The sequence below is a fragment of the Pseudomyrmex gracilis genome, unplaced genomic scaffold (genome assembly GCF_002006095.1).
Source record: "Pseudomyrmex gracilis isolate BER0280 unplaced genomic scaffold, ASM200609v1 scaffold_2, whole genome shotgun sequence".
In the NCBI taxonomy this organism is placed as follows: Eukaryota; Metazoa; Arthropoda; class Insecta; order Hymenoptera; family Formicidae; genus Pseudomyrmex; species Pseudomyrmex gracilis.
Window position 1 is genome coordinate 1,470,137 of NW_018020586.1, and position 22,163 is coordinate 1,492,299.

At 40.4% G+C, this 22,163-nt stretch overlaps 1 protein-coding gene across 2 annotated transcripts in view; it reads right to left on the bottom strand.

Annotated features, from left to right (window-relative positions):
• The window catches only part of LOC109853348 (pikachurin-like), an 86,112-nt gene that overhangs the window by 46,662 nt on the left and 17,287 nt on the right, over positions 1-22,163 (bottom strand). Inside the window, exons 4-5 of one of the 2 annotated variants that reach the window (XM_020425362.1) lie at positions 15,673-15,893; positions 12,577-12,832 (exon numbers count right to left, since the gene is read on the bottom strand). In XM_020425362.1, the coding sequence (XP_020280951.1) occupies positions 12,577-12,832; positions 15,673-15,893 (477 nt within the window). Of the gene's footprint in view, positions 1-12,576; positions 12,833-14,783; positions 14,819-15,672; positions 15,894-22,163 lie in introns of those variants that run through there. The other variant, XM_020425371.1, reaches the window with a different exon arrangement.

The window sequence follows — 22,163 nt, forward strand, 5'->3', positions numbered from 1 at the left end:
ACATTACTGTAGTACGTATATAATACATATAATACAATATAAAGTATAATATTATAAATATATAATAAATTATATGTATATAATATGTATTATTTAATGTTATATATAATATAAATTACAGTCACGTTATTTTCACGTGTTGTTTTTCTACTCTTTCCTGTCACGTGACTTTAGTTACGTTTTTAATTTTCTCTACATATACGACGAACTGTCTCAAAATCGGTTTTCATTATTTACTCTCTCGATCTTACCGATTCGATTCGACTCGATCAACCAACCAATCGGCAACACGGAAAAGAGCCAACAATAGATGCGATACATTCGGCTCCAAAACGCTCACTTCTCGGTCCAAATGACTTTTTTTATATAGGATTATATCGAAAATCAGTGTTATTCTTCTGTTGCGCTTAGTGCACATGGTTTCGCTTTTCTTACACACGCACTCGCAAACATGCACAAAGCCAGAGTTGAATATTGGCGGATTAACGCACGATTCTCCCGCCAACAACAATATGATCAATCAGATGTGCAAATTATTTTATCAGAGACGCAAAATCGATTTATCGCACAACCGCGCGAATGTTTGCTCGTGGCATACTGAGCTGCGACTCTGGACATACATGTGCAGGTGTCTCTTCGTCCGTATATACGACGTGTCACATACACATACACACACTCGATGCGTGCATACCGCAGTTGCATACGTACGTACGTACGTAACCGCACGTACATATCAGATATATCAGATGTATATATATTATATACGCGACTCCTCTCTCGCGCGGAAGACGCGTGAGATGCTTCGCGTCAACCGCCAGGCATCGCACTCGAAGACTCGATACGAGAAACGATATCCGCGGGAAACGTTTACTCTCACAACAAAATCCGCGGACGCTCGTGCCATTTCCCGATGCGGCCGGATGTAAAAATCGCGTTTGTCACCGGTTGCGCGGTTGGCTGCGAGTGAAAAGCAATCCCGGGACGCGGGAGAGTCACTCGCCGCGGGTGAATTAAATCGGGATGTATTACTCCCCCCTCCGGAATCCCACCCACGCGTCCCACTTTGTTAACTGCGTGAGTTAATTGCGGCCGGACGCGAACTCGCGTATAATATCGCGAACTAATATCACGGCATATTGCAGTTTATAATATAAACATAAATCATTTATGTGTTATATAAATTATGTGGTTTGCGCCGGTATAACGGGAGGGAGATTGATGATGATGGCAAATGCCCGGAGACGATTTGCGATCGAAAATTATAGAAATTTCCGAATCGAAAATTAATAGAAATCCCCCAAATATATCGCGCTCGAATTTAATTGGCGCTAATATTAGTGCGTGTTAAGAAAAACGTTTCGACAGAGATTCTCCCGAGGAGCTGTTAATTATAAATTTTCGGATTAACAAATTTCGTTCTGTTTTAGCAAACTCGCTGAAAAAAACAAACGCATCTTTTCCGTTCACGGAAACGTGGAACAACAACACACAGTGCTCGTAAGACTTTATTAGTCTTATTAATTGAATCAAGCTTCGTGTTTTCCTCCATTTTTGTTTAGCGCCAATTAAATTCGCAGATGATGGTTATGTCGTGGTAATCAATTCATTAATTAACGAACACGTCTCGTTTTTCCATTAATTAATTCACGGGAATATTAGGATTGAGGGCAATTAATCCGCTTAGGGTTTTACCCGATGTGTGGTGGAGTTTCATAACAACGTTCGGTAATTTTTAATTAGGACACACAGACCAGACACGCACACACACACATACCGCAATCGGCAAATATCGCATCGCTGGAATTTCGAACACGTTTAATTGAAAGCTGGTTCTCAAAGAGCGATCTTGATTTTATATAAATTTAACCGATACTATGTTGTCATTTCAACGTTAATTATTAGCCACTTTGCAAACTTTTCAGAAAGATGTCTTTGCGAAAAGAGACAAGTAAGGAAGAAAGAGCGAGAGAGAAAAAGAGAGAGAGAGAGAGAGAGAAAGAGAGAAAGAGACGAAAAGCTCCGAGGATTGTACGCTCGAGTCTCGTCTTATTTTCTCGTCTTTGAGGTATATTCGTCGTCGTTATTGCGAGAAAGCTGCTTTATGAAGAACTTCTGACAATGTAAGCAACGATGCATTGTACGCCGCAGTGAAAAAAATAGTCGTTCTTAGCGATTCGTTCTTTCTCCTTTTACACGCTTCTCTTTCTTTTTCTCGCTCGTTGTGCGCACGCTTTATTAGCGCGCGCATTCTTCATAAGTGCAGCTTGAAGATTGACCGGAGATTGTTATAATATGACGTAAAGGAGACGGAAGAATCAAGTGTCTGTGTAAAGTTTATGAGGACAAATCCTGATCAAACGACGCGTCTCGACTTTGTGCGATTCGCTTTTCAAGCTTACAAACAGCAGAAACGACAGTGTTACGTGTGCGCTAATTATGTGTCGCGAGATGTTGTGCGGAGCAAAACTGTGCTCACGAGTCACCGATATTTCTATCTCGCAACGCGAGGAACGGGGAGATTGCGAGATGATGCGCGCGTAACTAACGATCCTCGTGTAAGCGACTTTCCGTCAATGAATCCGCTTCGGTCTAATAAAACGAGCTCTTCTCGCAATACGGCGCAAACTTCATTAGTCGATATTGCGATACACGTACACGCTAGCTACGTAACGTGTATGTAATGTGAAATAATTCCTGAACCGTGTTTATATAAATTTCGGTCGTGCGTTACTACACGGACAAAATGTGATATTTGTTCAATCTGACTTTTCGCGAAATTCGTTAATCTGATTTGTTAAGCCGGTGACACAAAGCTTACACATAACCTTATTGTATTAATTTCTTTCGCGTCTCGCGGAAAAATTGAGTTTTATACAAAAAAAAATGCAAATAAAAAGATATTTGCCTACGCGATAAGTAGTTTTCAGCGAAACGTGATGAAATGAAATTGTTCGTTAAAAAAAAACGCGTGAAAACAATGGAAACAACGGTAAAAAAAAAACACTTCGCATTATTATTATTTTTGTTGTGAAACAACACGCTTATATTGATACGAAGTTTTCATTAAATCCGAACGAGAAAGAAAACCGCGAGCGAAGGAAATAATTTCTGACAAAATCAAAGACGTACCGCGAGACTCCGGTCGTCTCCATCGCGCGTGAATCCCACAGCGCGCGCGGGAATTGTTGCTTCTTTTCTCTTCCTCGTCTTGCAATTTTTCGTCTCGCGCCTCGAGAGAAAGAAAGGAGTTAATGGAGACGCTTTCGAGATGTTGGAAAACAGAGAAAGAGAGAGAGAAAGAGAGAAAAGAAAGTCGGCAAGATCAACGACCTACTTCAGACCACTAGGCGTGCCCTTTGTCCCTTGAAATCGCTGCTATTTGGCGGTCTCTCGAAACAATTACAAGCCGCTTTTCAGCGGTGCGAATCCGCTACATTCCAAACGTGGCGCGCCGCGAAAAAATTACATCGAACATTCATTTGCGAAACGAGCGAAATTCAGCGTGTTGTGAGTATGCATGTGTTTCTTTTACGAAGCAAAGAAACGTTGACTTAATAATAAAAACAAATATCACAAAGTACCAAAGCGTGTTGCAATAAAAATACAAATATGTGCGCTAGAATTACACAAGAGAATACAACAGAGTATTTTGTATTTCTAATTTTTTTTTTGTATTTTTTAAAGCGTAATGCGATGTAATTTATAATAAAATTATTTTATTATACCTTCCTTGGGGCGCGCTTTCTCTTATCTGTTTTTATCTCATGCACACGTTTATTGAGTTCACTGCATATTTTATTACATTTCTGATTCAGAAAACTCTCGGAATATTGTAACAAATATCTGTGCACAAGTACAGTTATGTTTCCTTAATCATAACCGATGCGATGGCATTCTTGAAATTCTAACGTTAAAAATATACAATCGTTTCCACTCACGTTGTGACCCGCTTTGCGTTATTTATTTCACCGGCACATTCTGAATTCAGACTTAAAGTATTCGCACTTCGTAATCTCTCTCTCATGGATACGAAGTATCTTAAGAACACCGGTAACTCTTGGATGTGCGAGGGAAAAAAGAACATGGCCAGGATAAAAATTGTAGAACTTGACGGAAGGCGGCGTAGAACGTTACGATAATTCATGATACCTTTTCCGGTTTTTTTTTTCGTGAAGAGATACAGAGTCGCGTCCATTTATTTCTTTCGCAAAGAAAACGAGAAATCTTATTTTTTCACGACGAAAACACATCTTCGGTTCTATACTCTTCTTCTTCTTTTTCTTCGCGAAAAACCTAATCGTGTCTCTCACTCGTGGGAAGCGTAACGATCTCTTCATTCAATATTACTTTCTATGTTTTGTGTACGTCACAAAAAAATAAATAAAACATTTACCTCAGTTTCCGTTTATACGTGGCGCTGAGAGACAGAATATTTCGCTTCGTGTGTGAATATTTCATACGTTCGTAAAAATAATTATATGATACATTCGATACAAATTGGAATTTGGAGCGAGAATGAAGAGGGAAAAATTTGATATCCCGCGCGCAGAAAAAATTCTTCTCGAACTTCGTTCGAGATCAGCTTGCGCGAGACATATCCGCTTGAATTTTACAACTGGCTGGCGAAAAGAGAGAGAGCGTGTATCGCGCGGATTCAGTCTCGTTAGCGGGAACGGGATTATTGGACGTGAATTCTGAGCCGGCGCGCGTTTCATAATTTATCCACGCGGATGATGCTGATGAGAACACAGATTTCCATCGATTTTCACGAGAGACGCGACAGACAACGCCGCGCACGAAATATATCAAATTATCAATGGGTCCTTTCAGCCAGGGAAAATCGCGTGCCGTGCGCGCGAGCGACGATAATGGACGCTTATGAGTCGATAACGCGATAACTGGATACGTAATATCTTGCGAGTTCCGTTCAACTGCGCATCTTAGAGCAAAGTGTAGATATATATATATGTATGCGAATGTGCACTTTGGCAAATGCGCGCGCGATAGCGACGCGTCTTCTCGCGCGCAGCCGTTACGCTCGTGCACGTGCATAAATATGTATGCGCGAGAACGAGGCGGATACTGGGCTAATACCGCGTTTTTTTTTTTTTTTTTTTTTTTTTGAACGAACCGGCTCACGTGAAATTTTTATTGCAAAAAAATCCCCCGATAGGATTTTCGACAATGGATATAAGAATCACGTGTCTCGTTGCGACGCGCAATTTGTAAATACTGTATTCATATCAGTTTTATTTTTGTATTTAAAAGGCAGAAAATTATTGCAGTGTTTTTTTTTCTCTCTCTTTCAAATTGAACTGAATTAAACTTTGACAGCTCTGTGATTATTTATATGTACACATTTGTATCAACGTGAAAAATAATTCCGAGGCGTGACAATACGTCCAAAATATGTACGTTGGAAATCTCGCTAAATGGAAAATGCCAATCAATTGAATTAAAGAAAAAGAGAGAAAAAGAGAAAAAGAGAAAAAGAGAAAAAGAGAAAAAGAGAAAGAGATTTTATACTTATCGGTATTCGATTTAGTCGGCTATCTTGCTTATTTTCTCGTTTTATATATTTTTATCTATTAGTCTCAATCAATTATACGTCACTTTATTGAAATTGATTACATCGAGTCTGTAACTTTGAGTAGCCCGAAAATTATTCATGAATTTCATCAACGGACTTGTAGTCTGGGGTATACCTGAGTATACAGAATAGTCGGTCGATACTAACTACTGATGTATAGAATTAGACTTCAGCCGCAGCCAGAGGTATTATTTTCCAAATTAACATCGCGCACTAAATATGCGGAAAATATCTAATTATAATTTAATGCGACTAAAACCTTCTTTGCAAAACATCAAGACCGGAGTGAGTTGCTGTTTTACATTAAATTTAATCCAAGTGAAAAAAAATTGTGTTTAAAAGTATACGCGTACACACACATGTAAAAATATGGTTTATTTAATTTCTACAGAAACGTAATAAAAGAACTCACGCGTATGGAAAAAGCGTCATTTACCAGAAAGCATCTCATGTTACATGCATCTACCGGATATCATTTAATTTCTTTTTAATTGCATTTCTTTTCAGCGAGTACAATCCATTTTTTTAAAACTTTTTTTTCGGAAAAGATGTAATCTCGATTTATATAATTACGCTACATCATTCTGCTGTTCCACGGCTAGTTCGCAACAGGCTGCTCAATCAAATGTTTCAGCGCGGGAGAGTTGCCTCTCTTTTTTTTAAGGAGGAAAAATTTGACGTCCCAAAACACATTACGCGTTGTATTAAAAATGCAACAGGCTGTGCTTACGTTTCGCTTTCGATGAGACAGAGCGCGTCCGACAACTTTTTTACGAATTTTTCGCGGAAAAGTTGATGCAAATTTTTTATGCAACTTTCCGGACGGACCGAATTGCGGACGTATGCAGTTTCAGATAGTTCGACGCATCTGTGCCGTAGTAAAAAAAAAAAAAAAAAAAAAAAAGAAAAAAAACAACCAATCCATAAACCGTTTTTATACTGTAAACGATAGCGCGGCAACCGCGTCACGCTTTGTGCGACATCAAAAAATTGTGTCGCAATTCGTTAAGACTGTCCGGTGTGTCTTTTTTTTTTTTCGCCGCGTCATACGCGCGATTTCGAAAACCGGCGACACACAAATGTAACACTTACAATCCGCGATTTTAGTCGACGGGACAAATAAACGAACGAACTTTTCGCCGCCGGCGAATTTTCGAGATTTTCCGAAAGAAAATCGGCGCGATTCTCACACAACTCTCACTCATCTCGTACAAATTACCTGTTGTCGAACCATTATTCGATCGTGTTTTCCCTCCGGCTTAACTAGAGATCGGCCAATTAGGCAGGCGCGATTTATCCGCAAACAGCAAGAATTTAACGACATTCGAACATCCGGACTCTCCGTTGAGCGTTACAATGCCCACTGGAGACGCGCGCGGTTAATCTGCTTAATCTAGCGTGCAGAGCGCGCCATTTTGGCAGTTCGCCAATCCTCTCGTTCCGGGGTTTCGGGGGTTATCCAGTGGCCGAAGATCATCGTAAACGTAGTATAATGGAACCGCGTTGCGCGAAATGGTCGGCAATTGTCCGACGATTGCTTCTACGGCGGGACCGAAAGAGGCGATGATTGCTGATTCTTCGGGTTCAGTAGATACTTTTCTCCGATAGTCCCGCTCGCGAATATTTTCAGAGTGTGTGTGTGTGTGTATGGATGTGTGCAGCGGCAAGATAATATCGGGAAGTACGAGATTTGATTTTCGACCGATAGTTCTCTCTGGTTTCTATGGAGTCCCGTTTCTATTTTCTCGTTTCTTGTATGGCACTTGTATAAGAACTCTGTACAGTATATATATATATATATATATATATATAATATTTCCGTCGTTTTATACACGAAATCAAAAATTGCACGACTGGCAAGATAAGTTCATTTTCGCGACGACAAAAGTGAGGCGAAAATGTGAAATATAAAAGTTTTCGTACGGACTCAATTTCATTTTTTTTTTTTTTTTTATGTTTGAGTAATAATGTCCAATCTTTGTGTCGTATATTATTTGCATAATATTGTAAATAATATATAACGGAGATAACGCGCGATGTCACGCAGAAATTACTGCGCTACAAAGCTTTACAAAAGCCTTCTCTTTCGCGCTGCGCAGCGGTTAATGAAACTATTATATTAAGAAACCAATGAGAGACTTAATGCGCGAAATAATAATTCTCTTCCCCTTCCTCTTTGTCTCTCGACGTACTTTATATTGCTATTCAAGTTATCACAAAAACGCAAACTGCTGTTGTTTCCGGGAAACGGATATTTTCGGCCGCACGGCGACACGGAAGTTTCCTTGATTTACGTCCATTTGTAACGAGAAAACGGAGAGGACAAACGAGGATGAAAGAGAGAGAGAGAGAGAGAGAGAGAGAGAGAGAGAGAGAGAGGCAGCTGCGAAAAAAATAAATTCTTCCACTCATCGCGCGCAGATTCAACCATGACATAAATCATGACAAAGCCGCCGTGCCGTCTCTCTCTTTCTCTTTCTTTTTCACGCGATGGTGGACGGATGATGCGGAATTAGTGCCGAGCTGCACTCTGTAATATTAAAAGTCCGTATAATGTATCGCTATTAAAATGTAGCGGCCTGAACTTACGTCGCGGCAGCCGCTAGTAAATTTTTGTTTCCCGGATAAGCTCGTCGGAGATACTATTTTCGTGCTTAAAAAAAATGTGAAAAGTAGACCGCGCTACACTCTCGTGCCTTTTTTGCGTTTCACCGCCGCCGCATTCGCATTAATTCTCGAATAGCGCCTGAAATTTATCACTATTAAGTCGTCCCGTTTTGCCGGACCCTATTGTTTTGTCCCATCTTAATTCCGCGCGCGAGAATACGTCAACGAGAGTCATGACAACTCTATGTATTTACGAGCGTAATCGTTTCCGAGGTTTAGTTTGACGTTTCTTCTCTTTGTGACTTTTCTTTGTGACATCGCACGACAAAACAGTTTGAAAGAGCGAGAGAGATTTGAAATGCGATATCCTTCGTAATCTCGATGTGCTCTTTTTTGTTTTATTAAATTTTTAACGGCAATCGATAATTCTTGGCTAAAGTTTGTGCGAGTTTGTCGCCGCGGATTTGTCGAAAACGAAAGTTTCCGCAATCGGAGAAATATTTACATGTGTAATGGGAAACGCGGAAGTCTCTCGCGTCGCGTTGGTAAAATAAATTAAGCTCGTTAGATCTTGCTCAGGGAATCAACGGCGACGACTTGGTTTGCAGGTCGCGTTTGCTTTAAACCTTCGCAAGCGGAATTAAACCGGCAAGGCAACGCCCACCTTGCGGTTTTACCCCAAGCCGCTCAGCGAGGCTTAATTTGACCACGCAGAATAACAAGGTGACGAGTAATCCCGTACAGCGAGTCAATATATAAAACACGCGCTTCGGTGACGCGGCGCTCAAAGCGCAAGGCGTCGCATGTCCTTTGATTTGCACGCGTCCTCTGCACGAGAGATTAACTCGGTAACGATCTATCGGATTGTTTCGTATTGTCGCATCGTACATGTAATTCACGCGGTAAATACATGACGCGAGTATCGACAATTTTCCGCAATAAATTTTCTTTCTTTTAATTACGACGTCTCTCTTGTTAGAGCAATTTTAATTGTAACTGCATACATACACACGTACGTTTGTTTTAATATGTAAATGATAAAATTAAAAAAATAATATAAAAATAGAACATTTCGAGAAACATGTAAATATCACATTAATTTTCAGAAATTGTAAATATTAACAAATATTATATTACTCATGTAAAATTCGATTTTATTATTCATGTCGGCGATTGTTAATATTAATGATCAGTTTTTTATTTTCTTTTTTATTGCCGCATTTGTAATTGTTATTTACAATCGTTAATAATACACGTGACGTATCGGTCGTAAATATATCCAGCACGTATCGTAGTAACACATAGAAGAGATCGCTGTTGACTCATGTAAATAAAAGCAAAACAATATCCCTTAGCCGGAGTGGAAGCAAAAGCGTTGTTTTAAAGCAGAAGCATGAGGCGAACATAAAATGAAAGGATATCCGACATTTCGTATGAATAATCTGTTGCTCTCAAAGCATTTGTTTTCTGTTTTCACTGTGCGTGTGTATATGTGTGTATTTTAGTAAGCACCGTCGCTCTCGAAATAGGTATCAATAACACCGTCATACGCGAGCGTGGGCAGAATTACAATATACATATATATATATATATATATATAAATCGCACCTTTCCGTCTACGTATATTTTCCACACGTGAATTCTCTATAATCCCGCATCTAAAACGATAGATCGGTTTCATAAGCAATCGACGCGATATATTGTGACGTAACTGTTGATATTTTCGACGAATCACTTCGTCAAACACGAGCGACGTAATTTTTCATCATGCGCGCGTCTACCACCTTTACGTGACCTGTTGCCAACTTCTTTAATTATGCGTCGCATAATAATCGCGCATTTGTATGCATAAAATTGCAAAGTGCTTTATGTCGCGAAAAAAACGCGGATTCACTTTACACCTTGCTTGCTTTTTTCTAAAAACCAAAAAACAAAAAAAAAACAGAAGTGTGTGATCCTTTGAAAAAAATAAGTAAATAAGATCTGGAGTTTTTTTTACGTGTGTAAAAAAAACGTTAATCGTTTTGATGTGTTTGTTTCGAACTCTTCCCCGCGAACTGCTCACACATTTCTAAAGATACCTGCGCAAATGCTTGCACGCGCTGTATCGATAATAACTTATGCGATTCGGCCCGCATCATGCGCGCGCAAAAATCACCGTGCAAGCAAAACGCTCGCGGGAAACGTTACAGAACGTACTTGGAACCGTTCATCGCGCAATTTTTCCGCCGCTTAATCCCCACGCAATCCTATGATGCAATATAAACCACTCTGCAAGATTAAACCGAATATCGAGCAGCTTAATCCGTACATCTCGGGAACGTTCATAGTCGCGGAACAAAGATCGATACCGCGGCCAAACACGCGGAAGGAAATGTGCTTCCACACGTGTTATATTCGCGGTTTACGCGCGAGGATATAATCCTTATTTATCGCGCGCGATCAAGATATATGTAGTACTTAACTTTATTTAAAATCATCGAAATTGAAATTTACACAACATCCAATAAAATCCTGAGAAGTTACGTCAATCCCGGGTAAATTTCTCTCTTGCGCGAAATGTCAATATGCAAAGTAGATATCTGCATAGAGCGATATACTGCACGTCGGTTCCAACTAAACCGGGGCTGAGCCCGGGGTTTCCAGCTACTAGTTTGACATCGATAATCTTGAAGTAGGTATATCGACTTTTCGAAATAAGCGCGTCCTCCCTTCTCTTTTCCCTTTCGCATTCGGTTTACAGTTCGAAATCTCAAGTATTGGCGGTCTCTGTGCGTGCGCGGTCTCTTTGAGGATCATCGTTACACATTATATCTTCAGGATTCGCGCGGTGTATACAGACAGAGATTGGATTATCGGGTGATGAGAGGAGAGAAAGAGAGATAACGACGAAATGTTTTTGCAAGTTTTACGCGCCCGTGTAAAAACTTGATTAAGTAAATTCATCAAGTGCATCGAAGAAGAGAGAGAGAAGAAGAGAGAAATTCCATTATCGGTCTGATATTTCGTTACCCATTTGACATTCTCTTTGAGCCATTCTTCTGTATTCAATTATTATTTTATACATGTATTGGACTGACAACGTCGCATTTTCATCGACTTAAAAAATTAAAAAAAAAAAAAAATCGATCTGTATTTCCCTCTCGTGTCTGAAGATAATTCGCGAACTCGAAATTGCGAAAAAGATTTCTCATAACTTTCGTCAATTTGTAATTCGAAATCGTGGACACACATCGATGTCGAAATTACGTTTCATGTGTATGTCATCGGCGTCGTTCGAGACTTGGCGAGTTGCCAAAGATCGACCGGGAACGTTTAACGTTATTTGCCGGAGAGCCGCAGCGGGCATCTCAAAGGGTTAAAAGTTTGTGATTACTAAGAGAGAGGGGAAGAAAGTGAGTGAGTGAGTGAGGTCTCGCACACCGAGTTTCCTGGGAGTTTCCGTGAAGCAGACAGGTGCAAACAGATCCGATCGCGTCGAATGCGCGGAAACTCCCGGGACCTCGAAAACACAGTACTCTTTCGACTTGGATGCTGTAAGTTTTGCGCGGAACAGAACAAAGAGCGACCGATGATGAGCAAGTTTTCAATTCTTCGATCCTCCCTCCCTCTCTCTCTCTCTCTCTTCCTCTCTCTTTCTGAAGGACCCGCTTCTCTCGAGTTTACTCTCGCGGAGAAAATCACTTGCCGACGTTTTGCGTCGATCTCGCTTGTTTATCGAGTTTAACTTCGTGCTTCTGAATGTGTTTTCTACGTTCCGACGTTGTTCGGGGGATGAAAGATTACGCACGCGTCGTCTGATAACGTTATCTTCACACTTTTACAGAAATAATTGATTTCTTTTTTGGGGGAGAAACGGGAGAAAATTAAATTTTCGAGTTACAATTAAAGTTGACTTTTCGTAAGATGAATCTTGCGTCTTCTGTAAGATCGCTTGAAGAAACTGAAGCTATTTGATTTCTCTGTCTGTTTACAGTCTTTATTTACATAAAGAAATGTACATATTTGATAATGTATCTTTACTCTTATTATAAATTGAGTTCTTGTAGAAAAAGGAAATGAAAAAAAAAAAAAAGACAACATGCAAGTTTCTCAAGTCGATCCTACAGACCAAAGAATACACCTTTGAGAATAAAACTTTAGTTTTTTGGTACCTTTATAAAACTTAATTAGCAAAATACATTTTTTTTTCCTTTTAGAATTAAGTAGAATTTTTCTTGTTTTTTCAAATGCAAAGAAAAAGAAATCTACGCTTTTAATGCGCCATTCGTGACCCATCTCACGTTGTTATGTTCGTCACCAACTGACGTTTATTCATAAAACAGATAAAATTGCGCACTGTGAGGTAAAAAAAAAAAAAGATAAGGAGCATTACTCACCCAGCTGGCAGCGATCTCCGCCTCTCCCGAGAGGACACTGACATCTCTGCCTGAACGTTCCCTGCTTTCTTCTGAGATTCACGGTGTTGCCGTCGAGATCCGCCGCGCCGTCGTCTTCCATCTCGCCATCGACTTCATCCCCGCGCGATTGCTCGATATAACAGTTTCCAGCCGGTCCGCAGTCCAAAGAACACGCCGGCTCGGTGCTCACTATGCTCTCCATCGTTGATGGCAGTTTTTGCTCCAGATTTGGACCCTGAATACACATTTCCCGGAAGAAGCATCATTATATACCTGAGTTTCCTTTTTTCTCAGAAAGTTAACTTCGTCGTATTGATTCTCGCGTGTAAAAAAAAAAAATGACACTCGATATTTTAAGACGACATTGCGACAATGCAAAAACGCAAGATTAATTTTCTGCGTACGTTGCGCGCAGGAGGGAGGGAAAACTTTTACAGTAATGTCATTTATCATAAGATAAGAAAATACTATATATAACGCATTTAGCACAACGTCACATTTATCTCAATTGACCAGTAATTAGTCACATTCGTAGAGAATGCGTCACGCTTGCACGACGTATTCTTCACGAATGTGACTAATTATGGGTATAATAGAATTAATTCTTTCACAGAGCACGGATAAAAACAAAAAAAAATTATGAGATACAATACACACATATTTCTATCCGAGCGCAACAACGGATAACTATGTAAAATAGCCGAAAAGAGAGAGAGGGAAAGAGAAAGAGAGGGAAAACTGAATATTATTTATGAGTCGACCCGCTTTCTCGACATGCGCCTCTCATCATTTATTGATCCTTCTGCTCGCTGTTGTCGATTCGGGGAAGGGCAAGAAAATTTTCAGAAATAATGGAGTGGTCTGCTGCATGTTAAAGAAAGCGCTGCAGCGGATGTGAAGTACCTGTTGCGTTACTCTTGGTTTTTTATTTGAAAAGGTTTTTGAATAAAGATCGGAAGACTTGGATGCACGACAGCGCGTATATAATATGACTTTACTTTAGTCACGTTTTTAAAGACACGTGACTAAAGTAAAGTCACGTGTCAGGAAGAAGAGGAAAAACAACACGTGACTAAGTTCACGTGAATTTACTTTAGTCACGTGACTTTAAAAACGTGACTAAGTAAAGTCACGTGATAGGGAAAAAAGAAAAAACTACCTGACTAAAGTCACGTGACTTTACTTTAGTCACGTTTTTAAAGACGTTCATACTTCCCGTCTCTCTTTCTTTTTTCTTCTTGCAACGCGCTCGTACATGTATGCCATTTGTTAGCAAGCTACAAACATGCACACATTTCGGTCGCACAACGACGATAATAATGACTTTTCTGAAAACGTGAATTTCTTCAAAACTTTATCGTCGCCTATTTCCAAATCAAAAGCACAAACAAAAAAACGCAACAATACTTTTTTTTTTTAATGTTTTGTTCCGAAGCGATTGAGACTAAATTGAACTTAAAACGAAATTGATCGGTTCAATTGTTCTCGTGATATTTCCCCATAAAAATCTCCTCACTTTTCAATTACATGAATTTCGCGTATGAGAGGCATCGTACCTCTTAATAATACTTAACGTTTAAACGTCGCGAAATGATAAATTTTATTTGTCTATCGCGCCGAGTCGAAGAGAAGCTCTCGCGAATCTCACGAACTTTGCTCTGTGCGAATCACACACAGCGCGTTAACGCGATATTATATATTATATCAACATTTACGTATCAATTTAATTTTATTGAATTTTAATAATATTCTCTTTGTAACCGATCGCATAAAAACCAGTGTTAATATTCATTTGCAACGAGTGTGGTCGATGTTCAATTGCCATTTAATATTTTGCGTATTTTATTAAAATTACACACAAATATACACATATTATTTATATATATGTATCCAAAAATATTTATATTTGTGTTCTCTATGTGTTTAATTAAACGTTTTCAATGTTATTATACGGGGATTGTTAAACGCGTTATTTATACGTACGAGAGAGACTCTTGTGTCGGATTATTATCTGAAAAACCCTCATCGGACACTTTTGATCATTTGTAAAACTATATTTTGCAGCTTTTTAGCTGGGTGACGCGATCATTAATTTGAGTTCGAAGGAGAAGTTCGAGGTCAAAGATGTTAGGTCGTCTTGATTTCACGTAATCGCTATTTCTATCGTACATAGATCTCGCACATACCCCATTTACGTCTCTGCGAATGTTCTGTTCGCAGTGTCAAAGACGACGTCGACGACGACGACGACGACGACGACGAAGCTGGATCGATTCTCTCCCGATTTAGCCCGAATACGGACAGCACGTGGACGTATCAATCAATTAAGTCTTCGGAGTTGGTAGTTGAGTTCTTGCGATATTGACTGTTCCCACGTATGATATCGAGCGTTTCCTCTGGGTCAACCGAACTGTGTTTGCGCTTACGTACCAGTTAGTCAACTCCGTGAATCGTGTTGACGTACCTTGTATCTTTGGCGACCGCGCGCGTATCTCACTTCTCGCTTTTCGTACGCAAAAAATTACCGTTGATTTTAATACGGCGAATCAAACACAAAGCTAGAAGTAATCAACTTATTTGGCAAAGGTCGCGAAGATAAAACGAGAGAGACACATCCGACGACAGATACGTAGAGCAAATATAATATTGTTTTTCTATATTTTTCCGTGTTTTTCTCTCAGAAATATATACTCGTATTTTGAAACGATATTCTTGCGCGTCACTTTCTGTATTTTTCGTGTTGTTTATTAACCGTGTCCCTCAGACGCGGTCTCACCAAATGTTTGTTTGAAAATTTGGAACTCGGTTTTGATGCATAAACACACGAACGCAAACAACTATCAACGCGAATTCAAGAATTACTGATAAGATTCGAGGTGGATTTTATTACGTTGCGTTTTTTTTTTTTTTTATCGAGTTTTTGTTTCTAACGTTCTTACGGCATTTTTTGCCGCAATTTTTCCACGTAACAAATAGCAGGGAGTGACGCGTTGCAAACGCTTATGCAAGCAATACGACAAACCAACTCGAAGAGAGAGAGAAAGAGAAGGGGGAAACATGGCGTGGCGATGTTACCTGTGATGTGGTGCGCAGCTCGATCCGATCCGCGCCGCTCTCCTCGTTTATCCTCGTCGCATTCGCGGTGGAATTCTCAGCCGGAGCGTCCAGATGTATCGTGAAGGTGGCACCGCGCATATAAAGGATGTCTTCGACCGCGTCCTCGTCATTGTCCGCGTTCGCCTCGTCGCTCTCGAGCTCGCCGAGCTCGCTCGTCGACGGCGACGTCGAGTTGAGTTCTGCAAACCCCGGTACAGGTAGGTCGGTCGGTCGGTCAGGTTTTGTTTGAGAAAAAAATAAAAACTCAACACAACAAACTCGAAATGTCGAATAAGCGAGATAACGCAGGAATTGTGTTCGCTCGACTCGCTTTGTGCCCGGGGAAAAAAAATCATCGAATTTCGAGATTTTACACTGTGTTTGTCATTTTTTGCGCTTTTTCAATTAGTCACATGTGATAGTTGATATCGTTCTTTGAACGTTCGCACGCTGCGGGTTAGTTTTGTAATCATTTTTGTTTTCTGCCGATTTGTTTTTGGTTTTTGAACCCGCGCGCGATCCTTTAAAACGAAAAATCGCACAAAACAAAACTGACTATTTACGAATAAATTACAACACACACATACGCGCGCGCGCGTGTTGTATTGCTATCGATACGTTTGTCGGGAAAAAAATGCAACAAATTTATAAAATCCAATAAAGTAACTTTTGTACGTAAATGCGCGACAGTTATGAAGAGTTTTTGCTCCACTTTCTCGGTTCAAGCTATAACGTCTCGTCTAACTCTGTCGAAACCATACGCAACCGATTGTTCATAAACAACAAAGCGTGAACATGCAGTTCTTTCGCCCCAATGTAGCAAATTACTCTGCTAATTAAAAAAGAAAATGGAACGCTAATGAAGCCGGGCGAGCGCGCGCGCGCGCGCATTTGTATCCGCAATTGCAGTAACTCGACGTGGCGTTCATCAAGTAAATCGTTAATTGGAACTAGTCTAAATTTACCGAGTCCAGATTCGAATATAACCCGCATACGCAGGGATAATGATCCTCGCTTTTGCTCGCGAGAGCAAGTAGAACGTGCGGTAAATAAATACACTTTTTTGATTAAATGTTAACGGTAAATTTCACGACTTCAAAACTTTCATTTCAAAACTTGAACGAAGAATCGAGTTTTCTCCGAAAGTTTGCAAAAAGCATTTTTTTTTTTTTCGGTTTTTTGTGTGAATGCCAAAGTACAAATTACCAGACACACATACGTACACATGTACGTACGTCACTGGTACGTGACGATTATCGATTACATTTACGTACAAACGATATATACCTCGTGAAAGAAATACGTGGAATAGGGTAGAAACAAAATGAAGCTCTACAACCATCCGCTTTCTGTCTGCTTCGACTCGATCACTCGCATAACGTTCGCATTCACCCCTCCCGATGCTAAGACTAAGAATCCCCGCTGTGTGTTGCACATGCAGCGTGCAGCGATCGATTCGCCGCACATGCAACTGACGCGGCGGCGGCAGCGACACGAAGTGAAGGGTCGTTAGGAACTTATCCATTGATCACATGTACAGATATCGATGTGCGATGACTCACACGAACATAGGCTTGGATAGCAGTGCCAGCAGGATGCTGGGATAATGCTCCTCTAGTTCCTTGAACGCTTACCCAAACTCTCTCTCCGTCACGGACAGGATGGAAAGAGAAAGAAGGAAAGGAAGAGAGAGAGAGAGAGAGAGAGAAGATGAGAGAGAAGGGAAGAAGGAGACAGGAAGAGAGAGACAGAGAGCAACCCAAAACCCTGCGCGATCGCTCAGGACGAGCTCGCGAACTTCGGGGCGCTTACTACGGGGAAGAAGAGGGGTTGCTCAGCGTCGGTGTAAGCCGCGCACCACTACGTGCGCCGCATCGGAAATTCGTGTATAGCGTTAATTTGGTTATTACCGGGCTTGTGGAATAATAAGCGCCCCGGACCAGCAGCGAGCGCGGCCGGCGCGGGAGCGGCAGCAGCAGCGCCGAAAGTCAGCGTCGAAACGAGAGATGCATAGCGCGTGCACACAGAAATCGATGCGACCAGCAGCGGTAGCGCGGAGCGGTTTCGGACGCCTCCTCGTATTGGGTTTCGCGTTTTCGAGAGAATTTATTTGCGCCGACCGCACGCGCGGCCCCGAGACTACTACGTGCGTTCTGTGAAAACATCGTGTTTTCACGTGTCCAAAAAGCGACGGCAGTTTCTCGCGGAAACTTGAAACAGTCGGTCAGTAACTCCTGAATATGTAACGTAATACACTCCATGAATAAAACTGCCCGTTGCCGCCGCCTTTGCAAAGTTCGCGAACCGGTTATCGAGGATCGCGACCTCTTCAACGCCAGCGCGGAAAAACAGATCGTTCTATTTTTTGGTTTTTTACGACGAAAAAGGCAGAAAATTAAAAATATGGAAAAATTTGAAATCAGATATTTTTTGCGTTATTTCAGTTTGAAATTTCCAAATAAAGCAATTTTAAACGGCAGATATTATTTCATGCAATGGAACGTATATGTGATTTATTTTAGAAATACAATAATTTACCGTTTATATATGCAACAATAATAAACGATAATTGTGGAAATTAAAGCGGTCGGTTTTACGAAAACCATGGACTTTCAAAAGAGCCACTCAACCGTTTCTTTTCAACAAGATTTCCCCGCTGCGATATTTGTCCGTGATATCAAGTGGCGGTGCGCGCCTTGGCATTTAATCCGGTCATTTAAAATTTAATAGACCTGTCGCCATATACGTCGAAAAGCTTTCGATTCTCCGAAACGCTCGTCGAACTTGTTCGAATTCAAAGACCTTTGACGCGCCGACTATTTTTATTCAAATGACGTGACCTCCCTTTTGGCTTAATTGATACTAATCTGAATTTTATAAATTCATAAAACGTTATCTTGTCCTAAAATGTAGATGCGAACGCAAAACCTTTGAAAGATAGGCGAGTATTGCGCGTTTACGACGTGGGTTTTACAAAAATAAATCAGTTCAGTAGAAAAAGTCGATTATGGTCAGCCAAAAACCAGTGAAAAAACACGGTTACGATCAGGCGGTAATTATCGCGAAATAAATGTGCGAAACTTAATTTGAAATAAAATATCAATTGTTAAAACATAAATATTTGTCGAGCATCTTGTTTTTTGGAACAAGGTAAAAAGCAGCAATGCGCTTAGAATACCGACGCCGGTATTCGCTGTATTTAAAAAGTATCGGTAGTTGGACGCGCGCGCACACACAAGTGAAGCGATCGGTCCGAGTATTCCTGAAACTCCGGCGATTCCGACGGAAACGCGATTGCTGGATCGATTTAGAAAGGATGCCCATAGCGAGACGCGTTCCACCGTCGAACGTAATAGCGTTATTAAAGGAATGGCGATTGGAACGATCGCGCGCGCGGAAATCCCGTCGATGTTAAAGCCGAGGGAAACGAACGAACGATGTTAATTTCGACGATCGTTATGTTTATTGCTAACTCCGTAATGAGGCGAAAAGTCTAAAAAAACGATGTCAACGTAGTTTAAAAACACAAGTTCGTACGTGAGGAGAAGCTTAGGTACAGAAATAATGTTTGATAATGAAGGTGTATGTAAGGAACATGTTCCAAAGGTTATTCATTTTTCTGTCAACACAAATTACGATGTAAAACAATTAAAATCTACTTTTTCAAACGACGTGTGTAAGTGTTTTGACTATGTACATGTAATATTTTCTCGCAAATATTTGATATCGGCGCTAACATTTGTTACACAATGTTGCTAATGAATTATATACATCGCACGATGAAAAGCTAATATTGGTATTTGAATTGGCAACAATGACAGTAATTCAATCGTACAGTTCCTCACACGTTGTAGATAAATCGATGGGAACGTTAAAAAACAAGCACCCAGACACCAGAGATAAGAAGCATCTTGTGGCGCATCGGCGTTTAATTCAATCTCATCTTGGAAAATATAATTTTTCTGTAACAAACAGCCAGAGACAGAGAAAGAGAAAGAGATTTATACGTAAGGAGATAAAGAATTTTGATATTTTCACGATTCAACAAAATTCGACTTCTGTGAATTTACTACCACTTCCGCTCGGAGAAACAGATTAAAAAAAAGAGAAGTGAGTTTTTAAATCTCATCCGATCTTCATCGTATAATCGTATCTTTCGGCACCATCAATTGTGATTTAAATCTATTTTCGAATCCGATTTAAAATCGGAAATCAAACACCGCGAAAATTCGGGCAAACGATTAATTCGCGAACTATCCCGACAAGATAACCGTCGGAGATAACACGATTTACTCTTATATCCACAGACCGCGATACGATATAAACTTCGCTATACGTATCGTCGAGTGACCGCAAACATCCTTAGTTCCTGGCAAAGACAAGGCATAGAGCTTGGATACCATCGATATACAGTGTATATATATCATTGTCTGTCTCGCAAATATTTCTCTTTGAGCTTTGGGAATTCATGGGAAAATCGCGATAATCCCACGGCGATCTGTCATATGTGGATTTTCGCGATCCCAGCAGCCGCGCGAACAAACTTTTATTAATACTCAAAGTTTTTTGATCACTTCACGCTCTGATTAGAAGTGAACTTTCGGAAAGTCAATTTTACGGGATGATACGTTTTATTTCTCTTTCCCGACGTATATCGAGCGGCCGCGCGACGAGAACTTTCTCGCGCGCGCGTGAGCGCTTGCGCTCTCTCGGAGAAATATCTATTATTTATTTTCAGACACAATACCCTCCCGTTTAGTTTTTGCCTTGTAAAAGTACATTTAGTTCAATCAAAATAATCCTCAAAGTGTCCTCGCGAAGAGATCGTTATACGCGCAGTCGATATTTTAAACACAAAAAAAAACAATTTGCTAATGCGAGAATCTTATACGGAATCTCCGATACAGATCAGTGTGGGAACAAAAAGAAGCAACATTGATAATTCACGATAATTACGACGGGCAAGACAAGATCTCGTCGACTTGACATCTCGATAAAGAGTGTCGCGTCTCGATCTTCTACGTCACAGGTAATATCGGTAACGTATATCGATTCTCGCGCTGACGACGACGACGACGACGCTATAAACGGTAGCGGAATAATTCTTTTTTTTTTCTCTCTTAGAAAGTAACGGGAAAAAGCTTAGCGGAGGAAAAAGAGACGATAAAGTGGAGAGAGCGAAGTAAAAGACTAAAAAAAAAAAGTCAAGTGGAGAGACTATGTAAAGAAACTAAACGGCAGTTTACAAGAGGATGTCCAATTAATTTCAGCTTCGAGTTATTGCAAGACACGGTTATCCCCCCCCCCGCGAGATTATCGGGCAAGAAAATCGTCAGAACCGCCGATCTGGCGGAAGTTCCGGGACGAGATCGCCGAAAATTCGCGTTTCGTAGGACCGCTAAAGAAAAATGATCAAAGGATTCTTTCCAAGTTACGAACATCTTTGTCTTCCTAGAACTTGGAAAAATTGGAGATTAAAAAATTGCAGTTTGACAATAAGATAACCAAATTAATTAATTTTCCAGACTTATTTGATAATGTAAAGTGAAAAAGAAAATTAAGGCGATATAAAAAATATCAATTTTCGCGTACATCCGCGAAAGGCAAGAAGAGAAGCCGTTCGTCGCATTGTGACGTCGTTGCCCTGTTCGACGGAAAAGATCCGAGAGCGAACTCCGGACGAAGTTGCCAAATTAATGTTATTAAAGTTGACAATTGAATCGTCAGTGCGATTAAAATTGTCAAATCTGGGGCGAATGTAGACGTCGAAGTTCTGACATTTCCGAAATTAGCGGAATTCGGAGTAGAAGAGATCCCGCAGTCGGGAACAGAAAAGAAATCGACTTATCCGACTTACGGAGCTCTCGCTAGAGATTGAAAATTAGAGTTAGAGATAAAATCAATATAAGAATCAGATTTTCTGCTGTGTGTGTATGTGTGTGTGTGCAGGTAGCGCGCAATTAGCGCAAAACAGAAGAACGATTCGGATCGGTGGCGAGAATGACAGCGCAAAAAAGAAAGACTCGCATCGGGGATTCGCGTCAGATTCAGCGCGGAAGAATTAAATTAAGTAGAAATAAAAAATGCTGATGTTTTAACAGAGAGAGAGACTTGCAATTAGAACGTCCGAGTCTTAATCTTCCGCGCAAAAGATCTTAATTGCACGTTTGGTAAAATCTCTTGGATATTATTTAACTTTGTGGAGGCGGGAAATTAATTCGGCACCCGGGAGAAAGCAATTTTGGCAACGTAATTACATTTGCATCAGACAGAAGAGATTTCTGTGAATAAATTGAGGATATTTATCGTGTTATTCAATAATATATATGTGTTATAAGTGACACGCGTAAAAGAGAAATAATTTTGACAAGAAACTCGGGATATATTAAACTTTGACATAAATTCGTGTTTAATAGTATCTGAATAGAAATTTCACGAGGATGCGTTTTACTTATGCATAGAGATTAAGA